This window comes from Humulus lupulus, chromosome 2 (assembly GCF_963169125.1).
Source record: "Humulus lupulus chromosome 2, drHumLupu1.1, whole genome shotgun sequence".
Taxonomy (NCBI): Eukaryota; Viridiplantae; Streptophyta; class Magnoliopsida; order Rosales; family Cannabaceae; genus Humulus; species Humulus lupulus.
In genome coordinates, this window is record NC_084794.1 from 236577811 (window position 1) to 236595986 (window position 18176).

Here is an 18176-nt window from a genome sequence, read left to right on the forward strand (position 1 = left end):
CCTTCAGTTTCTCTAACTCTTGTATCCTCTCTGTCGCAGAGTATTATCAAGAAACTAAACCGATCTTCTATTTTCTTCACGATCTTCCAATGTATCCTTAGAACCACCTAGACTAGTGTGGGCAATTCTCAACACATGAGATAGATACAGAGAGAAGAAGAGAAAATAACAAAGAGGCTTAGAAAAGGACTTGTGTTTAGAGAAAATCTAAAACTATCAGAAAATCTGACTTATTACTTATCAAAACTTCTTTTTTGACTTCTCTCTAAGAACTCCTTTTATAGACTAAATTAGGCCATTTAATTTAATTAAAAAATCAATAAAATAATAGCCATTTTGAAGCCCTAGGTCGAAATTATCATGGGCTATAGGCCCGTGAAATTTCCCATTTGATTATAAGCCCATTGGACTTAAAATCAAGGCCTGTGTTATTTTCTATTGATTTAATTAATTAAATAATTATTTAAATCATTTATCAAATTAATTATTTATAATTTGAACCTTGATTTAAATTTATTTATTAATTTAGATACCAATTTATCTTAATTAATAAATCTGTCATAATTTCTCTTTTCTTCTCAAAATTACACAACTCTGTGAAAACTATCCAAAATTGACCTGGTCAACTTTGATAATTCTAATTGATAATTAAATCAATTAATTGAGATTATCTAGATGATTTTATCCAAGGTACAATGGGGACCATGGGCCTATGAAATCAAGCTCCAATAAGTTATCATAAATCTAACAAATAAATTTACTAACTTATTAATTCCTCGTGACTCCACTATAGACTTGGAATTGTACTCTTGAATTCATAGAACGCTCTATAACAAATATAGATACGCTATTAATTATCCATTGTTACAACCATAATTGTCACTCAATCCTCTATAGACGGTCTACAATGAGTTAGGACTAAAATACCGTTTTACCCCTCATTGTAGTTTATCCTTAAAACACTTAGTTCCTTGTAAATGATATTTCAGTAAACTAATTTAATTACTGAAATGAGATCTCTATCATTTAACACCTTGAACCAAAATAAAAGGAAACCATCGTTTCACTTCTTCATCAGAAGCTATAGATGTTCATATCTATGATTAACACTCCCACTCAATTATACTACCGAGTTCCCAAGATGTAAATATGGGCTAGTCCGTAGGGTAAGCTGGTAACGAACAAGTCAAAGAACTCAAATAATACAATCAGTTAGAATACTAACCACTTAGAATTGAGATTGAATTGACCTATGGTCAACTATATGATATGACTAGAATAGATAATAACGGTATGTTTACTTATCTTATCAACTGTCAATATCGGTCCTGTCCGATGCAACAAATACATCCGATCTTATCTACTTTGCTAATGTTCTGGAAAGAACATAACACTGTAATGTGTAAGTAGATCATATCGTAGATTGGCAAGTCAGTGTAAATCCGGTGCACTGACTAATCTTAGGACTAACTTATTTTGAACATATAATCATATTTATATTCCACTGTGATTACGTCACTATAAATAAGATTAGGTATATGCTTAGGATTTAATAGATTTTTATATTAAACAAATAATCATGAAAATAAAACATGTGAGCAAAGTGATTGACCAAGTCAAAAAATGATTTCTATTCTTTTATTGATAATCAAATGAGATTACAAAGAATTTGGGTTTTAATTAGGGCATAAAACCCCAACAGTTACTAAGTCATAATAGGCATTCCTAGCAGTAACAACCCTACTCATGCATGCAAGTAGGTACAAATAAATGTTTGTGGAGTCCTACGCTCTGAGCAGATGACTAATAAGTCTCCCACTCTGAGGTAGATGACAAATAAGTCTCTCTGAGGTAGATGACTAATAATTCATTCTTTGAACAGTTGACTAATAAGTCACTCTCTAAATAGATGACTGATAAGTCTATCTCGATTAGATGACTAATAAGTCCATCTCAATCAGATAACTGATAAGTCTATCCTGGTTAGATGACTGATAAGTCTGTCCCGGTCAGATGACTGATAAGTCTATCTCGGTCAGATGACTGATAAGTCTATCTCGGTCAGATGACTGATAAGTCCATCTCGGTCAGATGACAGATAAGTCCATCTCGGTCAGATGACTGATAAGTCCATCTCGGTCAAATTACTGATAAGTCCATCTCGATTAGATGACTGATAAGTCTATCCCGGTCAGATGACTGATAAGTCTATCCCGGTCAGATGACTGATAAGTCTATCCCGGTCAGTGACTGATAAGTCCATCTCGGTAAGATGACTGATAAGTCCATCTCGGTCAAATGACTGATAAGTCCATCTCGGAGGTCCCATACCCTCCTAGCCATGTGACGTGTAGGTCACCTTAGCCTTACTGGCTTTAGCTCTAAATAACTAGCCTTTATACTAGGCAAGCGCTTTTGGTTTTCATCGAACTTAAGGTCGGTCTGGCATTAATGCTCATGATGAGTCATTCAATGCAGATGTCGATTAGATCTAATATTTTTGGCTTGCGTTAAACACGCTAAAACCCTCCTTGGCTGATAAGTCAATGCCATACGACCAGTGCTCGATACTACTGTCGAACTTGACTAGTAAGTCACAGCTTCACAGTTAATACCGACACCATTGTCGATTCTGACTAATAAGTTAGTGCCATTCACAAGTGAGCAAGATTTGTTAAGCATTTGATATGCGATCAATTTCCACATTTAAACACTCAACATGCCTCAATAATAACCATGCATGTCACATATGGGGTGCAGTTTTCTTACCTCTGGTTCGAGCAAGAAATACGTTAAGAACGACCCTTGAGAATGATCGATCCTTTGATTATTTAACGGTCACCTAGTCATAACCAAATACAATCTCTGAATAATGAAATCAACAATAAAAGGGTCTTGACCTAAACCTCACTCCCAAGACCTTGAATTGTACCCAAAATAGCATCCCGATGACAGTGCACCCCAGGGTGCGATTATCTCAGTACATTTGACCTCCCAAAGCCTGAGTGATTGGCACTCGAGAATTCTAGATGGAGTTAAAGTTACTCCTGAGGACAACAAGCCTAGGAAGAAACACTAAATGCCCAAAGTGTCATCTCTAAGACAGGAAACCTAGAACCCTATAGTACAACCTCCCAAGGCATTAAGGTTAATCCCGAGGACTGTGTGCCTGGGAGACAACACTAAATGCCTGAGGCACCTAAACACTAAAAGGAAGATCTACAAGCTCTAAGGATAATGGATGGCCTAAACTCTGAGTTGTTGGGACTCGGGGACATAGGACTGCGTTAAGTGTTTCCAATTGACATCACACTAAAAGTTAATCTCGAGGACTACGGGTCTAGGGGACAACACTAAGTGCCTAAGCCTATCCAAATACTAAGAGAAGTCGATAAAGACTTGGGCTACCAAGATTCGAGCGCAAGACCTATGTCTCTAAGACTCTAGGCCCACAAAATGTGGACGGGTTGAGGTTTCGGACTCTCGTGGTGTTACGTTACGTTGAGTGGCGTGAAAACCTAGTTAAACTAATAAGATCAAATTACATATTTATTAAATGTTAGCATGTTAATAAAAAATCAATAATGGTAAGAAAATTAGTGCAAGATGTATAGAGGTTAAAAGGCATTTACAATTGAGTTCGACAGCTCGAGCATTTAGTTGTTTGTACCCTAGTAAACAAAGGCATGCAGGCCTAATTAAACAAAGAAAAGGAAATAAATCACTTCAGGCCCTCGCCCGAAGGAACTTCTGCCACCACCTCAATGACAGGATCCGCCTCAGGAGCATGGCCAACCGTTGCAGCATCCTTTTCCTGGGCTGCCTTGGCCTCCTTGACTCGGAGACGCTCCTCAAGCATCATCAGCATGTTGGGATCTTCAGTGAATGACAAATCCATGTCCCTGTTGCTTTGCCATGCCACAAATAGGGTGTCATCTGCCATCACATCAAGATCTTTCTCTAACTCCTCTGCTTGGAGTTGAAGGTTCTTGTTCTCCCAATCGAGGTTCTCGGTGCGAGACACAGTGTGTGCAGCTTCTTCTCTGGCCTTAACAACCTCCTCCTAGACTCTGGCCAGCTCGGTAGAATGAGCTGAGGACTCATCGCAGCTCAGGCAGAGTTCCCCTGAACAGCTGTGAGTTCCACCGAAATCTTATCTTTGATCTCCACCACAGATCGGGTTTGACCTGCGACATCTTCTAGCAGCTTCGTGGAAGTGTCCTCGAGAGATAACAACTTCAACTGCTCCATGGCCAGCCGAGTCTCCAACTCCAAGGCACATACCTTGAGATCCTCCAAGTCCTTCTGAAGCAATGAGTGCTCTGCCAATGGGACCACAATATTTCCAAGTTGAGTAATCTTCTCTCGAAGCTCCTTCAGCTCGAAGGACGTCATGGTCACGGTGCCCCCGAGCTGTTGGTTAAAGGTCACATTCTGCACCAAAACAATACTTGTTAGCTCGATGAAGAACTAAGACAAACAAATGGGGAATTAAAGATTTTGAGCCATACCCTCAGGGAGATGTGTCGACTGGAAGCTATCAGCGAGATCTCGTTGTCACTGCCACAACGAGCGAAGTTGCGGAAAGGGCATGTCACATATGGACCCTGCCAATCCCTGGAGCAGCTCCACGATGAATGGGGCCATCATTTCTCCGACTCTTCCCACGAGTAGAAGCTCTAGCTCCTCGCAGCTAGGGGGAGCAACCGGACCCTGCGGTTTGTCTTCCTGCAAGTACTCCACGAGGAATTTGAAATCCTTGTTACCTTCGTCAAGATAAGTGTTGAAGTATTCGACTACCCTTGTGCTTTTCCAGGTCTCCTCCCTAGAAGTGTTTGGGAAAGACTACTAGGTGAGGTGTCCTGACTGAAGGATGCTCACACACCCTAGAAAGGATTTCTTTACCCTTTCGAGAGGGCCCCTCATCTCAAGGGGTGAGACCTCGGGGTCAATGACCTCTTCAGTAACCGTTGGCCCCGAAGGAGTGGCCAACTAGGAAGCTTTCGAGACTGCAGGAGCCGAAGGATCTGGAGGATCGGCCACTGGGGGCAAAGGCATAAGCATCAAGGGCAGGGGCATCGAGGGCAGGGGCACCACAGTCGATGCCTCTGGGGTGTCTATTTGAGAGGGCCCCGTCACCCTTTGTCGCTTCTGCCTGACTAAGTCGAACAGACCCATGTTTTTTGCACAAAGAAGCAGATAAGGTTATTCTTTGGAAGAAAAGAAATGAATCTATCTATAAAAACAAACATTCATGCAAGGCACAAAATAAATCTCCTCGAGAGCCCTACCACGATAACGCTCCTCCAGGTGAAGAACGAAATGGGCAAACTCACGGACGAGTTGGCCCATTTTCTGTGTTGTGTTGGTGTCGTATTGACAAAATCATATCGCGTGCATGGACGTCACCTCGTCCAGAAGCACAAGCCCTTGGGGGTGTTTCCTCCTCTTCAGATGGTGGAGAAAAACATCAATAAGGTCTTGGTATTCTTGGTACTCCTCATTAGTCCAAGGACGCTCTGAAACTTGCCCACACTCAAGGAGTGATCGCGAGAATAAGGAATGGTCGGGACTAATTCCCTCCCCTACATGACAGGCATAGTTAACAACTATTAGGGATTTACCTTGAGGCATAGAGGATAATTAGATCCAGCCTTGAGCTCGACTTCGAGCTCCTTATATTTTTTTGCCTTCGTGGCAGCTTGGATAGCGAGTACGTTCTCTATACGCTCCTCGCGGAGACGTTGTTCATACTCGTATTGGGCCTTCTCTGTGATGTATCGCGTGTGGTGCCTCGCCTCATTAAGTGACTTCTTCGAATCATTAAAGCCTATGAGGGCCACGACACTTATCCTTTGATCCTCCTGAAGTAGGTCGTACTGCCAAAGATGGGCCTTGGTGATGAGAAAACTGAGATTCATCTATTCCTCAGGTAGTGCATTCATTTTCTTGAACCTTTCATTGTAGGCGTTAATGAAAGGTGTGTGACAGAAAGGATCTAAAAAGAAACAGTTGAGACTAAGGAGTAACTACAGGCAGAGGACTAATAAATTGGATAACTGGAGAGGTGACACTTACCAGCCCTGGCAAAGTCCAGAAGAAGAGTTGGGTTGGCCCGCGTAGGGAAGCCACTTGCCAAGAAAAAGTGGTCCTTGTAGTCCCTCACGTGATTCTCGTTGCCGCACAAGGCCTTGTACTTCATCCCCAGGTGCGTATGCTTCATCATCATGTAGTAACCATCCCATTCATCCTTCTTTGGGCATGGTCGAAAGTTGTAGATGTATAGTATCTCATCCGGAAACGAGCCAGTTCTGCCTCTTGTACAGAAAGTACATCCCGACCAGCACTCTGATATCCGTTCGGGGATAGTTGGAATGGATCTATGCTGACGAACTTCAAAAAGTCAACATAGTACTAGTGCAATGGCAAAGCTACACTAGCTTAGAGATGAGACACGCTCCAGGCCCCGACGTCGTGGACGCTCTCATACGCCCTCTCGTCCTCACGAGACAGGCGCACCCACATCGCAGTGGTGTCCACCCATGGTGGGTTACATTATTATCTAGAGTTCCTCGATGTCTGAGCTTGTTGGGGGTCACCTCCGCCTCAAAACTTGCGGCATCGGTATGTGTTTTGTTCGACAGTAGATGACATGAGTTTACCTCTTCCTCCAAGATTCTGTGTCAGAGAGGCCTCTTCGCTGCTGGGGGATTATCTTCCCTTACCACAACTACGCTTCCCCTGTTTTCTCTTCTCGAAAAATCTTCCTGCCTCTCGGATCATCTCCAGTATCTCAGAGTCAAATGCATAGAATGCCTACCAGTGTAAGTGTTGAAGCCCCTCGGACATCTGAAACAAGAAACCAAGCAGTTAGCATCATGACCCAAAGAAAATAGGCCAAGGACAAGGACCCTTAAGACTACTACTCAGGAAGATGAGAAGAAAAATTTCTAAGGCAACTGGGGTGTCTTCGAGGCCAAAGGATGGCCGCCGAAGGGCACCACCGGAAACTATGAACATCGCTAGAATCTGGGAATTTTCCGGATTCCAGTCGGATGTTCAGAAATGCGAAAAGTCACGTACAGAGCGTAGGGGACCGTTTAGACCATTTTTAACTTCAAAATGTGCCCAAAAAGATCTAAAAGATGTCAAAATGACCTCTGAAGTGCCAGTAATTCAAAATCCTAAGCATACAACTAAAACCCTCAACAGAATTCGAAAGTAAATACAAAACCTAATAGAAGACAGAAGTAAAACTTACTCGAGATGAAGCACTTGTACATGCTAAAGCGAGTCCTGACTCTGAAAAACTGCTTGTCGTCTGACCAGAAGTACAATGATTCTCTCCAACCATCCAGAGTGTTGAGAACTCAAAAAATGGGGAAAATCTGGGAAGCAAGGAGGTGAAGAAGAAGAGAGGGTTTGAAAGTTTTGGGGTTTTGAATTTCGGATGCTAAAAGTGATTTCTGAGAGACGGTTGTCGAGGTTTTATAGTCAAACATCTTGGGGTGGAAGCAGCTCCACCCTGACCGTTGATTACCTACGACTTAGGCACTCGAGAGCAATCCAACGGTCAAAATCCAAGAGGCATGGACGTGATCATTAGCATGGGAAAATGACGCCTTGGATTTGGAGCGAAATGACACCTTGGGTACGGATTAGACATTTTGGGTAGTGGAGTGGACTCCTCATTAATGACGTAGATTGATGGGCCCAGCAATAGGGAGTCGACACGTGGCCCTACCTTTTTGATGGACCCAAAATGGGTATGTTTTAAATATTTATATCACAAGCGCACGAATCGTTCATATAGAATAGTGATCGTGTAAGAAAGGATGTCGAACCCAAAGGAGTTGTCTAAAATAAAAAATAAAACTATTTTAAACCAAAATTAATAAACTCTAACCTAGCTCCAAAGATTGATGAGATTTTTGTATCAAGAAAATAAAATAAAAGATAATAATAAAGATATTAAAACAAGAAAAATAAACAAGATAAGAATTGTAAATAAGTTGTAAGAGAAAGATTATTAAGATAATAGAATCTACAAAGTATAAGTTCAATAATATCTATAAGTACATTGATTCCCAAGTTTTAATAGTAGAAATTAATCAAACTATCACCTATTCAATTTAGATATTCTTTTTAAGCACAAATTATTATATTAATATATGATTTATCTTCATTTTTAGCAATATAATATCAAAGTATTTAGTGTGAATCAATCTAATGAAACAACAACAAAATCAATGAATATTATTTATAAGTCAAAACATAATATTTTTGTTCTAAGCATTTGATGTACACAATTTAATGGTACACCTTAATCAAAGAATATTATGATTTTGCACTAATGAAGAACAAAGTGTAAATATATGCTAACAATAAAAAATACATAATATTTAAGATGAAAGAAAATATTTGAAGAAGAAAAATCCATTAACTTTGTTGCACAAATGAGAAATCAACATACAAAATAAATATTATCTAGTTACATATTGTTTCATCATCACCTTAATAATCTTAAAAATATTACAAACTCATAACTAGAATAGCAAATACAAACCAAAAATTACAAACATAAATAGGAAAATTTGGAGGAGGAACCCCCAAATTATTCCTCTAAAAATCTAAGAAAAGAACAAAGATGAAGAGAATAAAGAGATGGAAGAAGTGGTGTAAGAAAAAAGTCCCCCGAATGGTGAAATGAGACTCCTATTTATAGGAGGGGATGGGGACTAAAAAATAAAAGTAAATTACATTGGGGGTAACCAACAAGGACTAAACCAAAATAAAACATGAAATAATTAAAAATAATAAAAATGACAATTTTGATGTAATTGTTATAGCTTTCTTGCGAGTGCGCATGTTGGAGTTGTGGATTTGGTGCAATGGAGTGGCTCTAGGTGGCTGTTGGGATTGGGTCTTGTGCCTACATTTGACATTGGCTGCTGCTGGGTTCTTTTTGGCAGTATGGCTGCTTGGAGGCGTAGGTCTTGTGGAGAGGGGAAGCTGACGTCGGCTTTGAGGAGCTGCAGGAGGCAGCTGGCATGATGGAGGTGGGCTGGAGGTGTTGCAGCTGGACCACGGGCCTGGTGGAGGTGGCTGCGTGGGCCTTTATTTTCAGATTTGCCACATTATTTTTCTTTCTTTTTCTTGGCTTTCAATAGCCAAACAAATACAACATAATTCCTACAAAATAAATATAAATTAAGTCATGATAAAATATTTTCAATTATAAAATAAATCATATTATTTCTTTGAAAATATTAATTACAACTTAACTTAATTTAACATATAGTTTCAATAAACACATTTTTTTTACCTCAAACTAAACAATAATAATTCAAATCTACAACATATTACAACAAAATAACTTTAAAAATACCCAAAATTCTATAAAATCAAAATAAAGCTAATAAATTCAAAATTACTTAAAAACTACATAAATTAATTAAAAACTCAAGAACTAATCAACAATTAGCTTACAAAATATAGTAAAATAACTCTATTTTGTAGAGTTGTCACTTTTCCAAGAGTAATGCCATGAAGAGCCCAAGTGTCTCCTCCCGAAAACCTTTCAAATTACTCCTCTCAATCTAAGTCTCCACTTTTCGAAGAAAAGTGAAGACTTGGGGGGGCAAATGTTGTCTGTGTTTTCACCAGAGGTCACATGGCATTCGTTAGAGGAGTAATTAAGCTCCTCGAGCGCTAATGACGTTTTGTACTATGATCTGGCCTGGTGCGAATGTCTCCAAGTAAGGCCATGCCCCAAGGTCTATCCTTAAGGCACGGATGTCTCAAGGCGAGGCCACGACCGGTGACCCATCTCCAAGGAATGGATGTCTCCAAGTGAGGCCACACCCTGAGGACCCTTTAGATGTTCATCACTCTCTTCATTCGCCAATCTCCCAGGTCTAGGATTCTTGTCCTCGAGCCTTGAGTGGCTAGTAGGTGTCAGCTGCCGTAGCTATGGCCCACCAGACCATCTGATAAATTTTGGTGAGCCTCGATTAGTGGTGTCGAGTTCGTACCCTCGACAATCGGCATTTCCCACAACGTCGTCTGACATGGGTGAATGTGCGATGTATCCTAACATGGTCAGATACCTGTTCCCCATGAAATTGGTGGGCAGCTTTCTACAAATGGGCCCCGTGCAATACGCCTGGGCCCGTGGTCTTTGCTAGTGCATCCATATGTAATTAATTAGCAGTTTACTCGGAGGAATGTGTATTAAATGTTCATTAAGAGCATTAATGACCCAGGCCTCTATAAATAGGGTTGGGATATCTCCTTGGAAGGGGTTCAGAATTTTTGGCTAGAAAATGCATTACAAACTCAGAACAACATATACGCTGCCTGAGACTTCATTGAAGCTTGCTCAAACAAGCTTCTAACTCACTAATATCAAAGACTCATGGACTATGGCTCTTTTATAGCCCGAACCATGTAAAATCTATGTCATTTTCTTCTAATTTCTGTCAAGTTCTTAGATTAAGTTGATAGCGAAAAAAGCACTCAACAAATACAGTATGAAATTATTTTAACACAAGTTTTGAATGCCCATAGTCAATTATTTTCTAAAGAACTAAAAGTCGTATAGGGTGATACATTTTTATTATACAAAAATGAAAACAAGGTTTACAAGAAATTAATATTTTGAGTTATTGGATCATAATTTGTGGAAAATAACTTGAACATATAATTTAGTTTATGTTTGAAAAGTAGAATCGGAATAAAAAAAATTATAAATAAAAAATATAGAAGAATAAATGCGTTAATCATTTGCCAACAATAAATTAGAAAAAAAAACAAATTGGATGCAAAGTTGTAATTTTTTTTTACCATTTAAATACATAAATATGGAGAATTGGATATGATAAACTTATAGGGATTATTAGGTTGTTGGATGATTTTTCTTAAAATACCCTCCTCAACTTTATAACAAAATCACCTAATAAAAATAACCCAATCGTATCAAATTCAATCATACTATTCAAACATAACTATAATGTATTGTACAATAACCTTTTAATCATTACCATAGATGCTCTTACAAATTAATTTAAAACACCAGCAAAATTTAAACTAGGGAAGAAAAACTAAGTCCGTAATAAGAGCTAGTTCTTCTCATTAACAACAAGCCACCATTAACTCTAGTGCATAGATTAGAACTTTGTTCAACTTAGGGTTGTAATCTTACAAAAAGTCTCGTTAGACAGAAATTTCTTCCCGAGGGTGGGACAAAGGCTATTTTTTGTCCCCAAAGTTTAAACTAGACAGGGCCAAGACTTCCCACCTGACTGAGTATATTTAAGTTTTCTTTTTAAATATGAAATATACTTATATAAACTTAAAATTAATTAATGTTATCTTATTTTATATAATATTTAGTATTTTGAACTATATACAATTATGCAATGATGTTGAAGTATTTTTTTTAGCCTGTTTTTATGAAAGTCTTTTTCTTTACAATCAATTTAATTGTTGTTTAAATTTTTGGGTGCATGCATGTATGCGACCTATAGATTAGTTTAGATTGGAAATTTTCCTTCCATCTAATTGTAAAAAATTGTTCAATCCTAATAGTGATACAATCTATTCTAACAAAATATATATACATATATAAGCGTTAAAATAAAAATTAGTCAATAACCATTGAAGTTGGAATTTAATGACAAATATGCTAGTAATTATATAAAATGTAATGCGTGATTTAATTAATAAGTGAGTGTAGGCATCTCTTTTCTATTTTTCCAAATATTTTTAGAAATTATCAAAACCATAATGGATCTGTTTAGTATTGTTTTCTGTTTTTTGTTTTCAAAATTGTGTTTTCAGAAATAAGAACTGAAAACAGCTTTTGTAGTTTTAAAAAAACAACAGGTATTTGATTAATGTTTTCTAAAAATAATTTTTTAGTTTTATTTTTTTTTTAAATCTTAAATAAAAAATTAATAAATATATTTACAAAGAGAAAAATCTTTTGAAATTTTGTAATAAATAATGAGAAAAAGTAATGTGAAATAAAAAATGATCAAAAATAAAGAGAGAAATTTTGAGGAAAAAAAATTAAGAAAATATAAATTGATGCAAAAAAATGAGAGAGAATGTGATGAGAGAAAAATTTGCGAGATAGAAAAAATAAGGAGAGAGAAAATATGGATATAGGAAGTTATAGGAAAGAAAATAATGAGATAATAAATTATGAGAGAGAAAATAAGGATATCAAAAGTTATAAGAGAGAAAATGATGCTAGAGAAAGTAATGAGATAAAAAATAAGGAGAAATAAATTAATGAGAAATAAATTAATGAGAAATAAAGTAATATGAGATATAATAATTAAAAATATCGTGTGAAAAAAAATTGATAAAAAAATATTTGAGAACAACTAAAAACAACGCTGCGACGTCTTCAAAATTTTGATTTAGAAATAAAGCTAATTAGTGTAACACATAATATTATAGTTGAACAGAATGAAGGATTGCCAAATACTCGTAGACCGAACAAGACAATGAGTCATAGGGTGCACGGGATTTTCATGATTTCAAGTTTGCGTGGTCGGGTTTGAACTAAAGAAAGTATATACCGAAGCTCATATGAAAATATTCAAATTTATTGGGAAGATTACAAAAATATTCAAGATTTAAAAAAAAATACTAAAAATATGGAATTTAAAAAGAATTACAAAAAAAACGGAAAAACATAATCATAAATACATAATTTATTTTTGTGAATAAAATTTACAAATTTGTAACAATACAGCTACAGTTGTAGCTAAAGTTTACAAATATTTTTTAAGTTTATAATGCTATGTATAATTTTTCGAAATTTATTTTGATTTGAGTTTTGTATTTCAGATATAAGTCTGGTTTGGGATCAAAATGGGCATTCACAATACAGTTTGTCTATTTAGAAAAATAACCACATTTTGAAAAAAAAACATTGTAAACATGTGAATAATACAACATATTGTATAAAACATAACAAATTCTAAGTTAAAAAAAAAATCAATATGCATGTATCAACACACAACATATCAATTCAAGTTGAACACTAATAACAAAGTATTCCAAGAATCAATAAAAAAAAACTCATAAACAAAATCCTTCGTCGTTTGTGGCTAGTGAAAACTGTAGAATGAGATACTCTCCCTTTGCATCTACTGTCTTGACTTTGTCTATGTGACTGAGGGTCGGAGACTTTACGTTCACTTCACCTTGCGACCTCTTCGTTGTCATCATCAACTGCTCTTCACCTCACATTATAAAACATAATTTACACTTTTTCTCAATTTTTTTTTTTTACATTCTTTAAATTTTTTGTTAATTTCAATAATTTTATTTTATCTTATTTTCATAAAATTTTTCTAAAATAATGTATAATTATTTATATAATAAGTTTTATATTTATTTTTGTTTTAATTTTTATTTTATTTAAAATTTTAAAATATATATTATTGATATGTATTTTTAGAATATGAAAAAGAAAAAATAAGCATAAATTGATAAAAAATTTATATTACATATTCATTTTTAATAAAAATAGAGCCTTAATCAAATTTTAAAATGCAAATATAATGCCCTTAATAAATTCTAAGTCCGCCAATAAATAAGTTGGCCTGGGTTTCAGATTTTATTCAAGCCTAGTAAGTAATTGTTAACAGGCTCAATGAGTTTAGCAATAAATCCTTAAAATTTACTACCAACAAATTTTTCTAGATACCTAGCAGAGAGCCCTCTAGATAACTTACATGACCAGGACCTAGCAATAAACTCTGAAAAAAAATTAGTTGTACTCAAATGTCCTGTTTTCTCTACGTGCTATTAATTTTTTTAAGACATCTTAATTATTTATTTAATATATATTTAAATTATTTATAATTTTTTTTCCAACTAAATTAACAATATAAATAATTAATGTGTTTTAAAATAATTGATGGGACACGAGAAGACATGAAATTAGAGATAGATAAATTTTCTTAAATGATCCAGCAGCAAACCTTCTAGAAAGACGTAACAAGCTCTATTGGAAGAATAGTAAAACTTAATGAATGAGAATTAAAAAGTAATAAAGTGTATAATTTAAGTTCGACCTAAGAATTTACTTTATTAAAAGTGAAAGAGGTCTTGCAAAAAAAAAAATTGATTGTCCCACATTATAAATAGACTAATAAGAAGGACAACACCACATTATATTGCTTCTATATTTATATAATAGGAAAGTGCTTAACTATATATATTTATAAGAAAGTCAACATTAATCGAAGAATAATCTTGAGACATACTAATCTATTTTAAACAACACCGTAATTACTTTTATTACTTTAATTTTCTTCTCTTACAGCAATATCTTAATGACTTTAATTACTTCATTTTTCTTCTTTATTAGCAAGAGCAAAAACGCTGACTATATACATTCTTATTTTTATATGTATAAATATTGTAGTGGTTTTACTTTTTCAAAATCATTATTTATAGTTTTTTAACAATATTGTTTTATTCAAATTTGTAAAAAATTATTAAATTGGCCAAATTAGAAAGAATGATTGAAGTGAAGTTAGTGGTTTTCTAAAACAAATATTTTAGCTCAAATCAGCTAAAAAAAATAATCTTCAAAGTTGCTCTAACTTTGTTAAACATTTGGGGTTAGTTAGAGCATATAAAAAGTGACATAAACACTCAGCTGTGTCCTCCCCCAACGGAAAAAGAAAAGTATGCATGTGATGAATGAGTGTCTTTTTGTAGGTTTACTCGGACAAAAATTCGTATGGAGAGGGACCAATTTGGAAACAAGGCATGAACCCTCGGCCACACTCGGCAGATAGTGTGTGGTCTATGACAAAAATTGAGTCAACTTGTTTCATGTAGGTACATCCTCTTAATAATTTCTCTTCCAACATTGGCGTCTCCCTCTCTCAAGCCTACTTGTCTTTTTTACTTATTATACATATAAAAATAAATATATGTGGTTGAGCTATAGACCTGCCTTAATCCCACACCATATAAATACATAATTATATATATATATATAAACGAACTTATATATACATTCATACCTAATAATTGACTCACCACTAGCATCTATCATAGAACATGTCTATGTTATCATATTGTCCATGTATAATTTGTGCTAATACAGAAACACACGCCTTTATTGGTATACCATTCTAAATTTTCACCTAACTTTCACCAAATTTTTTGTTTGCAATTCAAATTTTTAATACCTCTTTAATTTCTTAAATTTTTTTTATAGACACAACAAAATTTTGTTTTAGAAATCTATTTTTGCATTTTTTTTTTTAAATTTCAAAACATATATTCACCATACATTTTAAAGGGCGATCAAAATAACAACTTCAGAATTTTTTTTGTCAAACAAATTTAACTAATTAAATTTATTTATTCGAAAAGGAGAACAAAAAATATACAAGACTACCATGTACAAAAATTAAAGAAAAAAAATACTATAAATGAAAATTTTAAACCAATAGTCCAAACTAGCATCGTCACTCTATGTAGTGGTAGAAGTCGATGTACAACTACAAAATTTTACTTGTTATATCAACCATGCAGTTTTTTTTATGTCGTTTCTGTTAAAACATTGTAGTCTAAACGGTGTCGTTTAACCAAGAGAGGCCCACATCCTGGAGACCAGATTTGAATTTTTGCCATTGAAGCTCCTCAAGCTCGAAACCACCCTTAACCACCTTCACTTCCCCAATTAACAAAGTCGGCGTCAGCTTCATAATCTCTATGATCAAAACTACTCTCCCTTTCCCAAAACCCAAGCTCCAACCACCTTTACCTCTCTCACTCCTAAACCCTAGTCCATCACCAATCTCTTTCACCTTCTCAACCATGGATTCCGCCTCCGCCACTGCCGTGAACCGCTTCTCCCTCTTGTTGATCACCTCCTCCTTCGACGACTCAAAAAGTCCAGATAAATTCAGCCCCGAAGATAGGGAAGCTATAATGTCGAAAGCGTTGGTCGCTGATGAGATTTCCGTCTCTGTCGGTTTGCAATATCTAGCCGTTGATTCGAACAGACTCGGCTCTTGCGATGGCGTAGGGATCAATTTCTTGAACCACGGTAACTGGACGAGTTCGTCGAGTGCCAATCTCGTTTTCGGATTAGGATCGAGTAGACGCGTAATTACTTTCTGCGTGTTGCCGGTGATCGACGCCGGGAACTGGTAATCCCGTTTTTTTATCTTCATAAGATTAGCGGCTATGTTCTGATCGTCGAAGGGGAGTTTTTCGGTGAGTAGGTGGTAGAGGATGATCCCGCAGGACCAGGCGTCGGCTCGAGCACCGTCGTAGCCGCGCCGAGTCAAAACCTCCGGAGCAGTGTACGCGGGTGTACCACAAGCCGTGTGGAGTAGACCGTTGCGGATCCGATCGGGTAAGGCGGAGAGACCAAAATCGGAGACCTTGAGGTTCCCGGCTTTGTCGAGGAAGAGGTTCTGTGGCTTGACATCGCGGTGAGCGACGCCGTTTTGGTGGCAGAATCGGAGAGCAGAGACGAGTTGTTGAAAGTAATGCCAGACCTTCGTTACCTTCAACTTTCGGCCACCACAGATCTTGTTGAAAAGCTCGCCATCGTCGGCGAGCTCCATTACGAGGTAGATATAGGTCTTCGTGGCCATGACCTCATGGATTTTGATGATGTTTGGGTGGTGGTGAAGGCGGCGCATGGCTTCAACTTCGTCTATGATTCGCGGTTCCATTTCTGGATCGAGATTTTTCCGTTTGAAGATCTTTATGGCTACATTTGGGCTGCTACTTCCGTCGTTGCTCAAGGGTTTGGCCTCGATAACCTTCGCGAAACTTCCTTGGCCCAAATAACGGATCATTCGGTACTTGCCGAGGATGGTGGTGGCCGGCGGCGGTGGTGATGGCGGCGGCGGTGATGGCGGCGGCGGTGGCGGTGGCGGCGGTGGGACCCGAGTCTCCATGACCTCGATGGTCTTTGGGAGAAAGGCTTTTGGCAAAACCAGAGACTGAACGGGACAAAGCTTCATGTAGAAAAAGTTCACTTATATATAGCGTAGTCTCAGGTAGGTCTGTACTTTTGTGATTTTACCAAACTACCCTTTTTATATATTTTTTAATATTATTAATATCTTTTCCTTGTGTTCAGATCCTATTTTTCTGGAGGCTTTTTTTTTATTTATTTTTAAATATTCCAGCTATTTTGTTTATGTATATATAAATGTATTTAATGTGGAGAATAATACAAATTCAATGAAGTAATGACTGATGATTAAAATTTAAAATTGACTGAAAAATATAGGGTTGTTGGGTAGGGCTGTTTGCTAACAATTAAAAAAATAATTTTTTATTTAATTAATTAGAAATTTAAAAATTAAACATAAAATGTATTTGATAATTTTATTTTTATTTATTATTATTTTTTAAATTTTAACTAAAATTTATTAAATTTTGAAAATAAAAAATTTTCACTTTCAAAATTTTTTTAAACAGTTTTTATTTTTTCCTTTCATTTTTTCTTCTCTTCTTCAAATCAACACCTTATATTGTTAAACAAAAAATAAAAATAAAAGTTATCAAACACGTTTATTATTTTTTGTTTTTTTAAACACAAAAATAAAAATATTATTTATTTTTGTTTCTTTATTTTAAAAAAATAAAAATATGTTTGGTAACTATTTTTGTTTTTTGTTTTTAAAAATAAAAAATAATAAACGCGGTTGATAACTTTTATTTTTATTTTTTGTTTAACAATATGATGTGTTGATTTAAAGAAGAAAAGAAAAAAAAAATTAAAAACTGTTTAAAAAAATTTTGAATGTGAAAAGATTCTATTTTCAAAATTTTAATTAAAATTTAAAAAAATAATAAATAAAAATAGAGTTACCAAACATATTTTATGTTTAATTGTCAAATTTTTAATTAATTAAATAAAAAACTGTTTTTTGAAGTGTTATCAAACAACATCTAGTAAGTGTTTTTGAATATTGAGTGTAACTTTTCCTTTTATAAATAATAAATAATTTTTTTGGATATTTATAATGTTTGTTTTAATTAACATGTCTTAAGAAATTATTAAGTATTGTTAATTACTTCAATAAGGTTTAAAAAATTAAGAAAATTATATGATATTATCTCCTCTAACTCTTCTAACTAAAGGTTTTTTTTTTTAGATCTATGTG

At 35.5% G+C, this 18176-nt stretch overlaps 1 protein-coding gene across 1 annotated transcript; it reads right to left on the reverse strand.

The window, feature by feature from the left end:
* Window positions 1-15449: 15449 nt before the first annotated feature.
* On the reverse strand, window positions 15450-17039 carry LOC133819080 (CBL-interacting serine/threonine-protein kinase 7-like). Its single transcript, XM_062252242.1, has one exon. The coding sequence runs from the start codon at window positions 17022-17024 to the stop codon at window positions 15612-15614; it is 1413 nt and encodes a 470-aa protein (XP_062108226.1). The 5' UTR covers window positions 17025-17039; the 3' UTR covers window positions 15450-15611.
* Window positions 17040-18176: the final 1137 nt, after the last annotated feature.

Bases quoted from the DNA above. Each gene is read 5' to 3' on its own strand.
- LOC133819080 (XM_062252242.1), bottom strand. From the start codon at position 17,024: ATGAAGCTTTGTCCCGTTCAGTCTCTGGTTTTGCCAAAAGCCTTTCTC.